This window comes from Cuculus canorus, chromosome 10 (assembly GCF_017976375.1).
Source record: "Cuculus canorus isolate bCucCan1 chromosome 10, bCucCan1.pri, whole genome shotgun sequence".
Classification (NCBI taxonomy): domain Eukaryota; kingdom Metazoa; phylum Chordata; class Aves; order Cuculiformes; family Cuculidae; genus Cuculus; species Cuculus canorus.
The window spans coordinates 2498822-2517084 of NC_071410.1; the positions used below are offsets into that span (position 1 = coordinate 2498822).

Sequence of the window (18263 nt, forward strand, 5' to 3'; positions counted from 1 at the left end):
ATCTTCGAGGCTCAATGTCACGAAGACCTGCTGCTATAGCTTACCCTGAGTAACACCGTGAATCAAGTATCTTTGGTCTTAGACTCAGCTTGAGAAAAGTCTCTCTAAATAAATGCCAAACTTTCACACTATCTATCTATCTTACACGTTTTAAGATTGCAGGGCAAAAAATGGATTAGAATTTTAAATAAGAAAACTGTTCTTTTACAGAAGTCCAATGTATTTGAGTCCAATTTTAACTGCATACATTTAAAATATTTTGTTATAATATTTTCAGAACAGAGTATGAAAAACCTACTCCTCTGTTTCCCCCTTCTCGTTATATCAAATTATATAAATGCAGTTCAGGTAGGCAGGAGAACAGAGCCTCTCGGATATCATCCTTTCAGACCTTTTACCTTTGTCATTTTACATCCTGCATCTCCATGGTGAACGCATCAGCCTGAAACTCCGAGTGATTATATCTACGGTCACAGCAGGTCGTTAAGGAAAACAGAAGGGAGAAAGGCAGCTGTTTCTGTTCAGACAATCACAGCAAATACAGCCGTGGGATTTCAGTTAACACAAAAGGTGATCTTATATTAACAGAAGAAAGAAAACGTTCTATATATAAAAAGGAAAGGGAATGTCCTGTTTGCTTCCCCATTTCAGGTTGTGTGTGATTAACGTAAGACAAACGTTCTTGTCCCGTTCTGAGCTGCTGCTGTTTAATCTCTGATGCAACAAGAGTGCAGTTGGGAACTGGAACCATCCCCTGTTCGTTCTGCAGATAACTTTTAAGATAAAAATTACCCTACCACTTGGGGTCTTCTCTCCTCTTCCTCCTCTCCTTTCTTCTAATTTGAGAGAAGGCAGGCTAAACAAAGGGGATATATTGCATTATTGGCCAGGACTCCTCCCTCTGTCCTTCCTTCCTTGTCTTACTGCAGTTAATTAAAACCAGCAAGAACAACTCTGTTTGACTCAAGGTGAATGCAAGTGAGAAAACAAGAAACATCTAAATAATGCCTTGTCAAGGGCATGGGAGTGAAGAGTACACATTCACCCCAGTCTGACCACATATTCTGGGTAAGCTACTGAGAGGAAGCTCTGGAGACTTTCTTAAAGCTACAAAACCCCATCTTCAATGATCACTCAGGGGTTTCTATTCTTACTTTTTTACCATACTAAGTACTTATAGAGCACTACCCAAGCATTGTGCTTTGCACTCTAGAAAACAACACTGGATTGTCATAATACAGAAAAATCTGTATAATTCAATTTCTGCTGAATGTGCATAACTCCATTGTTTTAGGACTTTTTGTAAAGGTTTTTTTTAGTGCTCAACCACTTAGGAAGGACACCTCGCACACTTGATTGAAGTTTCCACTTAGTGAAAAATGCTGGTGTTGGGCAATAACTTCAGCATTAGCAATTAAGAAGGTCACACGAGGGGAACAGGAAAGGTATACGTACCACATTATCAGCGGGTTCTGGATTCTGGTCATCATCTTTGTGACAGATTTCTTCATTCTGAAGAGCTTCATTTGTCTCTTCTGCAGAAATAAATTAGCTTTTCAGATTTCATTCAAATTTTATGCTGAAGGAACATTAACATCTTTACCACTAAACATGTCACATCTGCTAGGTATAAAAGCAAAGTCATATTATCACTGTCTATTCATACAAAATACTGTTATGTGTTATTAAAAAAGACATCATATTGCAAGTATTTCAGGGCAAATTCATGACAATGCAACTTGAAACAACATCAATTACCCTCCTGCAATGTACCAAAACCTTCCTTGTTTGAGGTTGAGGTTGGAATATACAAAGGTTGTGAGGAGTTTCATATTAGAGGTGCTCGGAACTTTGTCATTTATTCCTAAAATAAATTAATATATTATTATATTATGATTATGATCATGATTATATTATGATTATGATCATGAATATATTATGACTATATTATGATTCCATTATATGGAAAATCCTGCATGCTCTGAAATTACAGGGTTCATGTCTGAATCCCACCTCTGTGCTGGCAATGACTAGTTTTGAACCGAAAACTGATCAAACAGATTATTTCACGGCAAATGTTTACTCCTACTGAATCTAAGCTTCTCTTATGTATCAGCAATGCACGTACTTTGTAGAGAGCGCAAGTCTTACCCCTAATTTCAGCCACAAGCCCCAGATGGTTCCATTAGCCCTAACTATGGCCAAGGTGAAAAACTAAGAAAGACAACCACATTCCTCCCCGTGATTAAACATGTTTCTCAGATTTACCCTGGTTCTCCATGTTTAATATACTGTCAAGAAGAACATGGTTGATAGAAACAGCAAATCAGAAAAGAAACCAAAACACAGAGGCAAGACAGCTATGATAAAAAAATGAAATGATGTTGCTAACAGCCGGGCTGTTGATTGGAAAGAGACTGCTTCCAAACACTGGTAAAATTCCACAGTTCTACAGAGAGCAGAGCTTGCGGTAAAAGGGTCAAACGACCCAGCCTGAGCACCTGCAGAGGAAAGGAGGCAGCAGATGTTCATGGGGGACACTGAGAGAGGGCAGGTAATGGCGCAGGGGTGGATCGCTTCCATGCTGACACCAGCTAATGGGATTTAACTGGAGTTAGACAACAATTGCAAAGAGAGGACAATACTCTAGGCCAGATCGTACAGACAGTTATTGCTTAAAATTACTTTTCTAACAGTTAAATATCTCTAAGTGGAGCAAATTGTATCTCAAGTTGTCTCAAATAAATTTAATCTGCCACAGGTCACAACCTCAGAGGAAAATTTCTGCTAGGGGCAAAAGCCCCTGGGTCCAAATGGGAGAACCACAAAGTAGGGAGCAAAATGTGGCCCCATCATTAGACTCGGGGCAGTGGGGGTCACTGCAGATGCACCACGGGGACGCTGGAGCAGTCGGAAGCACCAGCCGCTCAGTAACACTGACCCTCACCGCTTGGATTCAACAGCCAAGGGAAGCCACCCCCTACAGCTCTTTCAATTCTTTAAATGTTCAGCCTCAGCTGATATAAACTGGCACAGCTATACTGGCTCTCCAGAGCCGTGTGCACCTACACAAAGCTTTATGAGAACGTTAATGCTTGGTTTTGCATCAGAATACAGGGGTTTCTTTAAAAAAAAGAAAGTACACACTACATTTTAAACGCACGTGCCATCACGACTCTAATCAGGGGACTGAAAATATCTTTTTCCTGTCTTCAAGAGTGGTTTCTGTTGTGATTTTTTTTTCTTTTTTTAATAAATCAGGACCAAAAGCTGCAGTTCTCAAGCATTAAAAAAAAATCACACATCGTGCCTGGATGGTACACGTGATTATTGGTGGGAATATGCTCCAGGAGTTCCCCCTGAGCTGAGCTGCAGCAGTGAAACCCACTCCTTTGAACTGCAGAAATGAGCAGAAATCATTCTTGTGGTGGAATAAAGGAACAGTGGGATTCCTGGGTGCTGTGGAAATCCTATAGTTTTTTCCACTTCCTTAAGCATTAACTCTAATAATCTACTCATATTCTCACAGCCTTATCCTGTTCTAGGAAAGTCTCGTTCAATAGATGCCCCGCCTTAAGCTACAGAGAGTTCAGACTCTTCCCCTGTCACCATTTCCTTTCAAGCAGATCTGACTAAATCAGTTCCTTCCACACCTCGGGCAAATCAAGGACTCTTAGAATCTGCATCTCGCTTGGCTTTCAGTCACTTGACTCATTTCTTTATCATCTTATTCTCTTTACAGGTCCACATGACAAAGCTATCACAACTTAATTCCCAGCAGTTTCCTATTTTTTCTGGTTTTCTTCCTTTAAATCGTTCAGACAAAATGACAAGATCAGCTCTGGCACATTAAGCTGCAGCAGCATGCACTAGATCAGACTTTCTTTTAGGTTAGAGAGCAAAGGCTTTATTGATCTCTTCTAATCAGAAGCACTGGGAGCAATTAGCCGAGCTTGTGAAGCCAGTGCCGGTGCCGAGGGGCAGTTCATCTGCCCCAGGCTCAGAGTAACAACACACATGAGGAAGAGGGGGAGATTGATTTAATGTGGGCATGCGGTTCTGGGAGGTGGGGTAAAAGGGAATTAGTTTGAGACAGTTATCACTCAGGATCATGCAATTTGCTGAGAACACACAGGCGCCCTGTGCATGCAGTTCTGAGGCTTCGAGCAGTCCCCTGCCACTGGCTTTGATCTTTTTGCATTTGCTTGTCAGAGACTATACACGCACCACAGACAGCTTAATGGCAGTTGTGCCACACTCCGACACCCTGCAAAGCTCTTTTAGTTCAAGGCCAAGTCAAAGCTCATACATCTTCTGAATCTATCTCACCAGCATCAGGAAAACTAACCCCACAGCTCTGGGCCGCTCAGAGCGGGCAGGTTCACAGGCATTAGTGCTTGTTCAGATGAGCATCGTTGGTGAGATTCAGGCTAACAGGAATGGACACAAGCTGGCTGTGCAGACCTGGCCAGTTAACAGAGAGGACATTTTAAAACCTGGCTTCCTAGGGAAGTCAGACAGACATTTATACTGCCTGTCCTGAAGTACAAAACCAGCTGCACCAGCAAACTGTGAACTGCCATTTAACTTCAGATGAATCTGGCAGAAACAGAGGTCTTTGATAAAGTTTTCTGCAAGCTTTGTGATAACAATACAAACAAAAAAAAAATCATGTAGAGAGAAGCAGAAGTAAGAGACCAAATAGTACCTTTAGTATGTAGGCAACTTGTGACTGTCAGACATGCTTTCAGACATTTTTGAATGTGTACAACAGAGAATCAAAGCATGCACACATTGCACAAAAGTAAAAATACACACAGTAGTAACTGCATTTTCAAATACCTTGTGAGCTTCCTTCAGATAAGCAGATTGATACTTCATCATTCCTATCATTATCATCCCCCACTTCGGTAGCAGCTTCCTCTCCTGGATTAAGTGCTGATTTAGAAACAAATTCAGATTGATCAGAGAAATCAGCAGGGCCTCCTCTAGGGGGTGGGACCTCAATCCCCATTAAACGATATTTCCGTCTTCGATTCCCAATCCAAGTCTTGTAAGAGAAATAAACATGAATGATATCAGAAACTATAATGAAAGCAACAGGCCCACAACCGAGCGAAATTAGCCCATCGAGACTGTAGGAACAAGGGTGTAGCCACGATTCAAGGGAGGTGGTTGTTCGCCAGTATCTGACCCACACGAGGCTGCTTCCCAGGACACTGTGTCCAGGCTCAGTCCTCCAATACAAGGGAAAAGGGAAGGTGCACAGCAAGAGGAAAAGAAGCAACAGTCACAAGTCACAGCAAGGGAAGCTCTGACTGGAATTAAGAAGTAAGAAAAAACAGTGTTTTACAGTGCAGCACTGGAACAGTTTCTCTACAGGAGTCTTGGTATCTCCACCCTTGGAGGCACTCAGTGTGTTATGGGACAACATCGTGAGAAACGTGACCTGATTCTGAAGTCAATCCTGCTCTAAATAAAGAGTAGGACTAGGTGACCTTGTAAGGTCTCACTCCACCTAAATTATTCAATGAACTTAATCTTTGATCCAAGTTCTACCACTCTGCAACTTCCACAAAGGGACTACAGCATCCAATGACCCGAATGCCCTACCTCTTCTAGGATTTCCTACAGCATGGAAGAAAATGTCCAAGGTGATTGCCCTGCACCACCCCACTTTGATAACAGAACATCACTCACTTGGTAGATTGAAGTTCAGAGAAATATTATCCTTCAGTCCTCTTTGGTTGGAGTCTTTAAGAAATACTGCTCACACTAAGTGTTTCTAAGAGCATACTGTAAACAGTGGTGGGAAATGAAAAGGGTCCATGACCAAGGAACCCGGAAACCCATTCATGATTGGATGGGTGTGGATGCTTTAAGTTCATTTTACATCAATAAAACAGAGTTCAAGGAAAGAAAATAAAAACACATTCAAAATTGTCCAAGTGGGTCTGCATAACTGTTAATCAACTCGCTTTCTCTGATAAAGAAAAACTACACTAAAAATTATTAAAGACTCATAATAGTTTACCATGATGCAATAAGAATTGTCTGCTTAACTCTCTCCCTTCTATTACATTGCTCAGGCTTTTGACTTTTCATCCATCAGCAACTTCAGTTCTGCTTAACAGTTTTTGTACCCCAGACACTTTGTTCCATCCAAGTCAGTTGCCCACGAGCACCCAGAAGTCTTTCTCAGAGCCAGGAATCAATTTCTTTCCCAACTGCTAACATCCTCTTCCTGACCCAGCTTTCCTCCCCCTTCCACACCATCTAAACCCCAACAAACAGGAGCAGCGCGACAGCACCAGCGACACCACCCTCATTGTTCCAGGACCTGACCAGACACTGGCCCACGATGGGGAACAGTGGAGTTTGGCCATGTGAGCTGTCACCATATGCAGTGTGCTCGGTTGCTGTGATGACGATGTACACAAAACATGGTTGTCACTGGGTTCTGAATCACGCTTAATGCTGGAATTTCTGGATTGCTAAAAATCAAATGTATCTCTAGAAAGCATGGGCAGTTCCTGGTTTTGGAAACACAGGATTGAGGCACAGCAAAACGCCCACCCTGACCATAAGGGGTATGTTCCAACAGAGTTTAACAAACACGTTAAAACATTATAGGATTTTTTTTTCTTTAACGATACACTAAACAACACTTATCTTATTTCAGAAATACCTGCCTTGCTTCTCTTCTTCGTCACCCTTTCTTTAGCAACAGTTTTAATATGCAGCATGAAAAAGTTTAGTAAGAAACCTGATTATCAATAGACAAATTAAGAAATATTAACAGCAGTCCCAGCTACTAAAGAGAGTTTCATGCTGTGCCAGCCTTGAAAAAAAAATGTTTTTTAAAGCTGGATCTCTAAGTAGCTAAAAGGTAACTTGCTTCACACCATTTTTGGCAAATTATTTTTGTTGGGTGACATTTGCTTCCCCAGCGTGCCGATTTTACTCTCTGAAGAATGCAACACAGGTACACAGGGAGCTACCGAAATATTTTTGTACATTGTATAGTTTAGAGAAAAAAAATCCACCCCATGACCCAAAGAGAAAAAAAAATCCACCCCATGACCCAAAGGGCCCCTTCCACATCTGTCTCTTCTTTCCAAACAGTGTATTACCACTCTTTAAATTTTCTTGTAATCTTGTGATGGCAGTGAATACTACTAACAACTATAAAATTTAAAAGCAAATCTGCTTCTTTTTTACTAAAAAATTCATGAGAGAGTTGAGGCACTCGGGAAAGGCAGACCTTGTCTTTTTACACACTTTTCAAAGCAGAAAGCCATCATTCAACATACTGAATATGTTATAGAAGTTGAATATATTTTTATACTGTCTCAAATTAAAATGGGAAAGAAAAATAATAAGGTTCCATAACCTCCGTGCTACATTTAACAGCATATATTCTGCAGCAGTAAAACGACGAGTACAAAAGCAGAATAGTACTTCTATGTAGGAAACCAGCATAGTAGTTCTAATCATATCCCTAAAACCTTAACTCCTTAACAACTTCAACCACCACCTGCAAAGCGCCTGTGAGCAGACTCATTAAGCCTACTTAGAGCAGCCAGCAATGAGCTCAAGCAGCAACTTCCCCAGCTTCAGCAAATGACTGACCAGCCAGAGCCAGGGAAGAAAGGCCGAGTCCAGGCGGAAGGAGCCAGCACATGTCTGCCCTCGGGCAGCTTCTAAGCAAGCAGCCTGGCAGGGAGCCACTTAAAACATGATGACAGCTCTCCAGATATCGGGGTTAGGGTGTCAACGTGCTAAAAAGATTGTAGGTTGGAACTCGCTTAACTGAAAAAATAAAGATGAACTATTCAGAGCTGTTTTTTCCAGTGCCTCTCTCGATCACAAGCCGGCTCTGGTCCACGCGAAGAGTCCCAACCAGCGGAGCTGTTGGTCAGCTGGGAAGAACGAGCACCTTGCTGCAAATGCTTGGTTTTGCTGTTAACCTCAGACTGAAGCACTGCCTTCAGGAATCCAGCTTCCATGGGGTGAGCTGCTGGGAAAGCGAAGGAGGTGTCTTTAGCCTATGCTGAGGACCTAGGAAGAGCTTTTGTCCTTTTATGAATGAAAGCTTTACTCTCGATAAAAATGTTGTCATGGACTTCTTTATAATCCTCATTTTTCTGAGGAGTTTGATAGCTGTCATCCCTCTTTCTCAAATATCTCATGTCTCGCTGCCAAGAAGGCTACTCTGCTTTCAGATGCTATTTTGGTACGAAAAAATTAAATTATTCAAGAGAAATATAAACAAAAATGTGTGTCAGTAACTACAAAACTCCCCAAACAAATGTAATCAGCAATAATTATCATGTAAGCAAAAGATGTACTGTAAGTTAATGAAGTATTGGCCAGATTTCACATAAAGATGAAATAATGTTTTTTTTTGGTGTCTTGGGAACATATGAAGGGCATTTGAGGGTACAAATGGGAATGACGTTGACCAGCAGTTACTCTGCAAGTCCACTCTCCTACCAGAAGCACAAAAACTATGGAACAAAATGCCCTGTTCAACCTTAAAAGATTAAATTCATAGTGGCAAGCATTGTCTTTCCTTGCACTGGAAAACAGGTTTGATACTTCCTTTGCACTGGAGATCTTTCAAGCCAGTAAGGGTGATAAAAATCACTCATTTCTACTGCTGGAATGGTAACATTTATCTGGACAAATCATGAAATTCCATTAAAAAAGCTTTTAAAAGGGAAAGACAGGGACACGCATTTAATGGAATTAAAACAAGTGATTTGTGTATGTGAATAATTCACAGTTAAATATATGTTTATTATATTTAATTTCATTATATTTATAGACTACATATATTTGTGAGGTGTGTTATTTGATGTATACATATATGTCCTTATTACTATTTTACCTATGCTACTCTTGTTTTCTTTCCATCACAAAAGGAGAAACAGTCACTAGCTGCACACTACCTAGCATTCAAGGTACAGTAAAACAACACAGAGGCAACAAAGGATTGAGAGTGGAGAGCTTTTCCCAGCAGAGTCCCTCAGTCCAGCTCCTGCAGGGAAGGTATCCAGAGTGTGGAAATGCTGTGGATACCCGTCCTACAGCTGGGACAGACAATGCGCCTCAGAGAAAGAACAGCAGGAAGCCCTAAAGATCACACGTGTCCTGTAGCATTAATTTAGCCCTTACAAACCAGAAAAATAGTGCAGCATGGTGGAGGACCAACGTCCACGTAATTCCTGCTGCAGTTCTCATCTCTGCCATGCAGAGGAACCAGAGGCAGGACAGATGCCGCTCACAGCAGCAGTGACTACGAAGAGAAGAAATGTTTTTGTCCATTCGCGTGTGCATATTGTGCCAGAGGGTCCTGTGGACCTGACCAGAGCCCAGCACAGCTGCACTGAAGACAGAAGCATTTTAAGCAGACGCTATTGTACAGATCTGCACGGTGCCGTCCCGTGCGTGCCAACAAGCATGTTCTTAAGCGAACAAAGGGAGGTGAAGTGTGAGTGCCAGTCTCACTGCCCTGTGAATAAGGTATAGAATCATAGAATCACTAGGTTGGAAGGGACCCACTGGGTCATCGAGTCCAACCATTCCAAACTTCATGTCCAGGAGTCCATTTCGAGTTGCTGTCAGTGGAAACAGCTTCACCTTTCAGAAAGCAAACTGAAGAGCTTAGAAAATATGGAGCAGCTTTGTTCTCTACAGAGAAGAGAGTAATTCCTTCCAGCCTCTTAAAGTCCAATTCATTTTTTTTATAATGCACACGTACTCAGGAAAACAAGCAGGTAAAGAAACGGATCTGTGTTCAACACAAAGTAGCTTTGGTACCACTTTGATACATCAACCCAGGAGAGACCTCCATAAAAGCAGTGTTTCAAAGAAGGGCTCCTAGTGCCGCTTTTGTAGCAATGTCGGAATTTTAAGAAAGAGACAGAAAAAGGATGAAGCCTGAAAGGACTAGTCATAATCATCATATCTGTTATGAAGGAAAGGAAGACTCTGATCATGTTCCTGTACTGACTGCAAAGACAGTTGGACTGTTTTCTGAAGGATGGAAAGACTCGGAGTGAACGAGACACCCACACCTTGGGAGCGATGAAGGATGCTCTGCAACTGGGAATACAGCAGCAACAAGTGGTGCTATACCAAACTTCTCACCCTCTGGAACTGATGATGTGGGGTGGTCTCAGGAGCCAGGGTACCTTCACCAAACCCACTTGCTAAAGCAATCCTTCATCAATGACACCCACACGGATTATCAAGTTGAGTGACCCAGAACTCTTTGCCTCCTATCACAGCTCAACTGGGCCTCAAGACAGTCTTGTAGGATATTTTTTCCCTGGTTTTGACCACTGTCTTTCATACCCTTACGATGATTTTTTTCCTATAAGTATTAATGAGAACTATCTTCCCTGTATCTTTAGAAAGACTGTTTTGTATCTTAAGAGAAACATAAACAGCACTTTTCAGTCTCCTGGGATAACCCTAAAGAATGTAACACTTTTACTGAAAATCTTACTCAGGTCCAAAGAGAATGTCAACGGGCTCGTAGAGCTACTTCTGCTGCTGATCAATAAGACTCTTACCTGAGGGCTTTTTTCTATATATAGACTGCAGAAAGAGCAAGAGAACGCTTCCCAACATGGTCATTCATTATGTAATACGTGAAATCTATTTCAAGCTTGCTCATGAAAGTTTTAAAGGCTTTCATCTGTCCTATTTTCACTCCTGCGAGAAGATAAGGGAAGACGCTAGATTTCTTACCCGCACTATTTCACAGTCAACATTTAATTCTGCAGCCACAGCTTCAATTTTCTCTCTGCAGACTGAGCCCAGGCTGGTCATGCCATTGTCCCAGTATTTCTTTAGGGTAGCTAAGTCTCGGTCACTAAACTGTGTGCGGTCCTGTAACTGTAAGATAAAAAAACCACTGTTAGACCAAAAAAACCTCTGCTTATGCTGTTCATTTCATTTCCAGAGGTCTTGCATACAGTAAGACACACATGTTGTACTGTCCCCGTGCTTTTCTTCTCTTTCAGCTCTCCCTTAAGAATTCATTTTTAAGTTTGTTTTTTATCCAGGGCAGTACAGCGCTCCCTGGGATTTGCTTTAAAGGCAGTGGCAGTGCTAACGCAAGTTTAAAGCACGTCAGCTTTGTTTCAACTCCACCTGATTTTTTTTTAATTTGTTTTATCTCACTCTGTAAGGCCTTCCTGAAAATAACTTTTTTCCCCTTGTGCTGTTTACCCTCTCCACCCAATTTATGCAAATTATTCCTTAAGGCTTTTCAAGTTTCTCACCCTCCCCCACCTAAAGTTCTTTTATCTTACTGCAAACTACAATACATGCATAATTCAAAGGATTCTGAGTTCCTAAAGGGAATACTTTAATGTTTACTTAGTAAGCTTCAGAGTTTAAATTGGTTCCACCGTTTATTTGCGAGGTCCCAAACTCTTTGTGTACATTTATTAACATATATGATACTGGATTACTGATATAAGGAGTAACAGTGAGAAACAAATTCTAGACATCCTACCTGGTGCAAGCACGCAACCCAATCCGCTAGCACAACTCACGCACTTTAGCAAGAGTTTTTAGCCCAGAATGTAAGCTAAAATCTACATTTTCTCTACACCAACCCAAGGCTGTCATCTCTCCTGCTGTCAGGAGTGCAGAAATGTAACAATAAAGTCTGCCCTAGTAAGTGGCAGCCGCATGTGCCAAATTTGTCATTCTTTCTACAGCTGAATTTTGTAAGACTTAATCATGATTTCAATATTTGAAATCTGGAGTTTACTCATTCAAAGCCCGTTAAAAGTTAGAATGAAATAACTGGTCTAAGTGAATTAAATGAAACAGAATGAAATAATGGTCTAAAAAGAAATCCTGCAGAACTAGAATCATTTGACATCTTGCACAGTTATTGACTTCAATTTTTCTTAATCTTTCTAAAATGGCCATCCTTGCAATTTTCTTCCTTTAAAGATTACTATTTCTCAAAATATTGAAAACAATTCAGTCTCCATAATGTATGAATATAAAGTAGGGATATCACAACTTTGTCTCCTTAAAATAATTCCAGGTGGTCCAGTAAAAATAAAGTACCAGTTATATTCCAGTGTGGTCCATTATTAACTGCTACCAGGCACTCGGATTTTCTTGGCTATTGTTTCACACATTCGAGTACAGAATGAGAGAAGTGGTTTCCATCCCACCCCTCCATCAGGTGCCACCTCACGCATGGAGGGCAGGAGACGTGGCGAGCCTGTGGGCACAGCACACACGCTGCCTGGGAGCAGCTCTGCTCTGCACACCAAGCGCCTCTCAGCAGCTGCAGGACACGGGATGCACTCTATTTTAATCTAAAAGGAATCCAGCTGGTACATTTCAAAGCTCCTCTAGGATGAGCAGCAAAGTGCAGTAAGTGGACTCCACCTCAAGAGCAGCCTGCTGAGCAAAGCTCAGTCCTGGATGCCCATTCACCCGGAGCAGATGCCGGTCTTCGCTGCACGCCTGACCTGAGCTCCTCCTACTTACAAACCATTTTCAAAGAACAAAAGTCTAGTTTAATCTCCTGAATCCCTGCAGCAATATCTCCTTTTATAGCTGCTGGAAAAATAGATTGTAACTTCTGAAAGTGATGGAAAGAGATTGGGCTCTGCAGTCGGGAAGCAGCAGCCAAGCGCTGAGGAAAGGGAAATCACAAAGGAGGGCGACAGCAATACTCAAACTACATGGAGAAACAAGTCCTTCTGGCCTATCCTGCTTTTCTGAACGCACAAGCGGCTCAGTGAAACTTCACCTTCTAAAGTACACTAAGTGTTTTTCGGTGTTGGTTCTGGAGAGTTCACACCAACAACAATCCACCACTCACACCTTTTGCTGCAATCAGCACTTATCAGGAAAATGAGATGAAAAATGTATTTGTATTGACTATCCATAGCCTAAAGAACCTCCCGGAATATGTGAGCAGAGGGGTGAGATGAGAGAAGCAAAAGGCAATCTGCCCAATCTTACTTTGCCTGTGAGGGAGCAGCCCCAGTTCACGTTGTCTTCTCCCACCTCGTTTGCTGCATTGGCCACATTCAAACAAAACCCAGAGGAACTACAGCTGATGCTGGACTGAGTTCAGATTCTTCCTGCTTGCCACAAGATTTTTCCAGTTACCTAAGAAAATGCTGCTTCTGCTGGAAGAATACAGGGCAGGAATACTTGCTACCAGATGAGCTTCGTATTTGCAGTATGCAAATGGGATCCCATGTTAGGCAAAAGACACAATAACTGACTAGAGACAGAGTTACTGAAGGGACGGGACTGCGGGAAGGAGGCAGAGGCTGCTCAGCTTTTACTTAGTAAACTCAAGGACTTTAAGTGGAGAAAGCAGAGTTTAGAAAACCACTTGGCCTTCAAAAATTTCATTAAAAAAGCAGTACCGTATCTTTTCCATTTTAGGTGGACGTATATAAATTGTGATGATCTGCTATAAATGTGTGAATAAAAATTCTTACTAGATACAACACTATTCAACGGTTTTCACCTCACAACGGCGATAGAATTTTGCTACAAGCTTAGGGCTGTAAAGTAAGCCTCAACAGTGTACATCAAAGTAGATATTTGACAGTTACTGGAACTTTTCTCTAGCAACATTCCCCAAGTCTTTTGCAGCCATTTACTGTGGAAATGGAGAGGGGGTTGGAAAAAGAACTTAAGGTTTTTGATTTACCTCCTTGTCAAAAATAATCCCTAATGTTTCAGATGGCATTATGTAATTTTGCTTTTTTGTTGCCGTTGCAGTTACTGCAATCCCAGGTATGTTATCCTTTCACTTGTTCCCGAAGAGCTCGTGCAGCAGCACATGAATCGCGCTGATACCAATCACAGGTCAGAGAAGGAAAAGGAGAACAAGTTTTTTCAGTCAACTGACATGAAAGAAAAAAACCCAAACCCCACAACACGCACCACATGAAAGAATCCAGAAAACAGGAACAAAACTGAGGGGAAAAACAAGAGCACATAAACAGAAGATGGTACAAAAAGTCAGGTCCCCTAAGGGCTGAGGGAAGCAGCCTTGCTGAGCTGCCTGGCTCAACTTGCTCTACCAAACACAGCCTGTTCTCCAATCAATACTCCTCCTCCCTCTTAAACTTTTCTGCTTTGGATTCTGTATCTCATTTTTACCATTTTCTTCCCACCAAGATCAGTGCTGAGTAACCTATGCAACTCAGCCAAGCTGTAGGAACTGAGCCCCAGAAGAGCTGGAAGCGCCGTCTGCAGATACTTAAGCATAAGCAGCAACTGTAACACAGCTGGGCAGCCTCTGAAGCAAGGAAATACAGAGTCTATCAGGTTACCAGACTTGAAACTTTACCCCAAAAGCGCCCCAAAAGAAAGATTCCTGACATGTAAGGGCTGTGATTCACCCAGAAGTTGCTAAGAGGGTAGCAGGTCAGTGTGTATTAAGTGAACCACAGGAGCTGTCTGCTTGCACACTCGCACACAGTGAACGGGAGTTCCTTTATGCTGTCTCAGAGAGGGCAAAGGAAGATCGATCACTTACTCTGCTGTCACTTGCTGCACCGTCGTATCAGGCCCAGTCCCAACTCTGACACTCACTAGGTGTGAATAACGCTTCAGCTTGTAGAAAGCTTAGATCCAGACTATCTACTTCTGTGTAACAGGCTGGGCCATACACCCATTCATTAATCTCTCAGCGAAATCACAAACTATATTCAATTACAGGACAAAGATGGTACATAAGTTTGAGTCCTGCATTATAAGCTGCTCAAAAATTACACAGCGGCTTTACCAAAGCCACTGTCTTTTGTGAGAAAATAAAGGGTAGAACTTCTACATTGAACATACAATGACACTGCCCTCAAGGTAGTTAATAACTTCCTTATGCTCAGTATGATCACTGGAACTGAGGAAACAAACCAAAAACCCTAGAGACCCACAAACATGGTAACATTGATGGTTCCGCATCAGTTAGTTTAAGAAAAAAAATAACAAAAAGCTTCATATTTAGCTCAATTCTTCCCACAGCTGAACACAAGCCAGTAATTCACTTCATATTTTTACTTCATTGCAATGACTCTTATGAATACAATTCTCATTTCCTCTCTTCAGATCCACCGCTCACTGATTCGAGGCTCAGTTTCCTCCTCGGCAGCATTAACTGTTTGCTGCATTCTTTACGTTGTCCACAGTTTGAAAAGCAGAGCTAAGCTTCTTCCAGCAGCAAACAGCCTGTCAGCTCATGATGAAAAGCCATCCCTGTGAGCGAACTGAATCAGCAGTTCTGCCGAGCGCAGGGTTAAACCCTGCTCATCTCCTGACCTCTCAAGAGTAATAACGACATTCTTATAAGAGATGACCCAGTTTATTATAGACATTCCTGGCACTATGCCGAGCCCCTCCTAATACCCACTGTGCAGGCAATACTTGTGCTGCAGATCTGCTGTCTATAATTGGTATGAATAATTGCCTTGCAGTGGAGTGTCCTTATCCCGCCTTTTATTAAAGCCAGCTTTTTTAGATCGTTTTTTATGCATCAGTTGAAAATGTTTCAGGCCACGTGCACATAAGCTAAACCAAACCTTTGGATTACTAATAAAAGGCACGTTAAAAAATAAAAGAACTAGAACTTGATACAAACCTAATAACTATCGCATTCTCACTGCTGTTGAGCATGCGTACAGTTAACAAAAAGTTGTGTTTATTCAAACTGCAGTGAAATAGTACTGAATCAACAATTCTGTTCTGATGCTCTGTGATGAAACGCTCTAAGGTAATGGTTATTTCTAGCAAACAAACCTCTTGCAACACATTTCACTCAGTACTGCTCAGAAACTATCACGGAGCAAGGAATCTCAGAGAGAAATAGTCTTTTTTGTACATTCTAAAGGTTCTCAAAAGTCCAGTAAAAATGAAAATAGGACAAACGGTTACACTTCCCCTCAATACTCTGTAACAACCTCAGCATCTTATAACTGGGAGGCACTTTAAGTTCTTCTAAATAAACAGGTCCAATCTCCTTTGGAGCCCATCTAAGGCTTGCTTGATGTGACACCTACTCTTACACTGGAACGAACGAGTCTGTATCTGCTTCTCCACACTCATGTTCATACAGCTCTCCACCACCCTCCTCCCTTCCCTCCCATTTCAGTGCTGCCAAGCCTGCTGCTACAGAGCCAATCCTGTGTGTCGGCTGGGTGCTGATGCACACAAACAGCATAGCTGCCCATGCAGGGACAGCAATCAGAAGCATCACTGAAAGAACCATCCTGTCTGCAGACTAGCAGGCTGCACGCACTTCTACTCAGCAAAGCCCCAAAGGCTCCCAGGCCATACATGATTCTCCCTGGAGAAAAAGATAAAAGGCAGCTGGTAGCTACGACTACCAGAGCGATTCAGAGAGCTGCTTTCTAGATGATGCCTTGACAGCTGCCCTCTCATCACGTAAGCAGATCAGTACCCACCACTAGACACCTTCCATCTTCTTAGGACAAAGAAGCGTACTTGAAGGCCACTAGCAAAGCAAACGGTTAGGAGGGAGCTGCTACTGCCAGCTTCATTCCCAGAGCAGAAGACATAGCAGCAAGCTGCACAGCCTTCAGGCAAAAGGTGTTTGGGAACGGACTGCAAGCCAAATGGCATCCAAAGGCACCCTTAAACTACTACTGCTATCACATGGTTAGTGCCCAAACTGTTAGTTTTCTGAAAGAGAGACTTTTTGCATCTTTTCCCACTGGTTGGGTAAGCTTGAAGTTTGCTGCAATGGAAGGAGAACTGATAAATATTTCATCGTACCACAGCTTGAAAAAAGCTGTAACTGCTTCAATGCTCTGTTGAAACCACATATATTCTGTTAATATCTGTTTCTAAACCAAACATGGCTAAGAAGAACAAAAAAGGAGAAAAAGAGACATCAGCACAATAGAATAGTCAGGCAAAAAAGTTACACTCTAAACTCCAGTCATCTCACTCTGTAACTTCCAAGCTGACTCTGGCACTCACCTGATTCCTACAGTTGACTCACTACAGACAGTAGAAAGACAAATTGCAGAAGAATAAGACTCTGGCAGGTCAGAAGCTTAACCTGGATTACCTTGGAATTAGATCTGAGCACCAGTGCTACAGATGGGGTGGCAGTGCACAACCAGGGAGAGAAAGGGGGGGGAAAACCTCTGCCTTTCAACAATGATGTGCTCTGAAATCAGCTCTGCCAAAGTGAAACTGCACTCTAGGACACTCACCACCTGCCTCATGTTCTAAAAGGGAATTAATTAAGTGACAGAGGGAAAGTGCCTTCCACAAAAGGGCTACATTTACAGAAGCTGACTCAAGAGAACTGGGAGTTAGGGAAAAAAAAAAGTAAAGGAAGGAAAAAAGATGGAATGAGCAACAACAGGATTTGTATAAAAGCACTCGTTCCCTCTGCGAGGTGCTCCTATAAAGTGCTCTCTATATAAACAGAAATAAGTGATACCAGCAAAGCCTGCAGAAAGTAAGTGTGCTACAGCTGAGACCTAGCAAATGTCTAAGAGAAAATTAATGTGATGGTCCTCAGATTCCAACTTATACAGCAAACACTACCAAACTCACACTTTTCGAAGACTATACAGAAGAATCAGAGTACAGCAGGAAGGAGAAGACTAGGAAAGTTTTTTCCATTTCCTCAGCACTTTCAAACCAGCACACACAACACTGACAGCTCAGTGAAGGGCTGGTGGTTTGATGGGACAAGTTGGGTTATGATCATAGCCATCCCCCCAGTTATTGCTTCTGATATTGCTGGACTAACACGTAACAACCTCTTGAAAGCTGAGTGGTACTATCTGCAGGTTTAGGGTGTATTTTCATGGTAAGCATGCAGATTCAACACATTCGTCAGACAGAAGCTAACAGACTACTCTTGAACTGAAATGCTGAGCAGCAGTCAAACAAAAGAGCTGGATAGAGGAATTTTCCTGACAAGAGCTGTTTTATACCTTGTGATATGGTTTAGAGTCATTTGTGAATTGAGGACACCAACCTGGCTGATTCTGCCTAATGTGAAACGATGTGTGGATAAAAATCAGACCTGAGAAGGTTACTACAGACAGCGTGGACTAACGCTGTGCACGTGCAGAGCCACTGAGCTGGCAGTCACTCTCTTTAAGCATTCAGCTCTCTCTCAATTAAGAGTCGCTTCACCTTCATTATAAAAAACATACTCTGAGCTCTAAACTCTTAGTCTGTATCAATTCAGATGTCACAATTCAGTG

At 42.1% G+C, this 18263-nt stretch overlaps 1 protein-coding gene across 5 annotated transcripts in view; it reads right to left on the reverse strand.

Annotated features, from left to right (window-relative positions):
- Positions 1-18263, reverse strand: part of HDX (highly divergent homeobox) — a 46681-nt gene that overhangs the window by 11998 nt on the left and 16420 nt on the right. For 4 of the 5 annotated variants that reach the window (XM_054075554.1, XM_054075551.1, XM_054075552.1 and 1 more), the window contains 3 exons: positions 10762-10908; positions 4843-5050; positions 1456-1535 (listed from right to left, as the gene is read on the reverse strand). In XM_054075554.1, the coding sequence (XP_053931529.1) occupies positions 1456-1535; positions 4843-5050; positions 10762-10908 (435 nt within the window). The remainder of the gene's footprint in view (positions 1-1455; positions 1536-4842; positions 5051-10761; positions 10909-18263) is intronic. The other variant, XM_054075555.1, reaches the window with a different exon arrangement.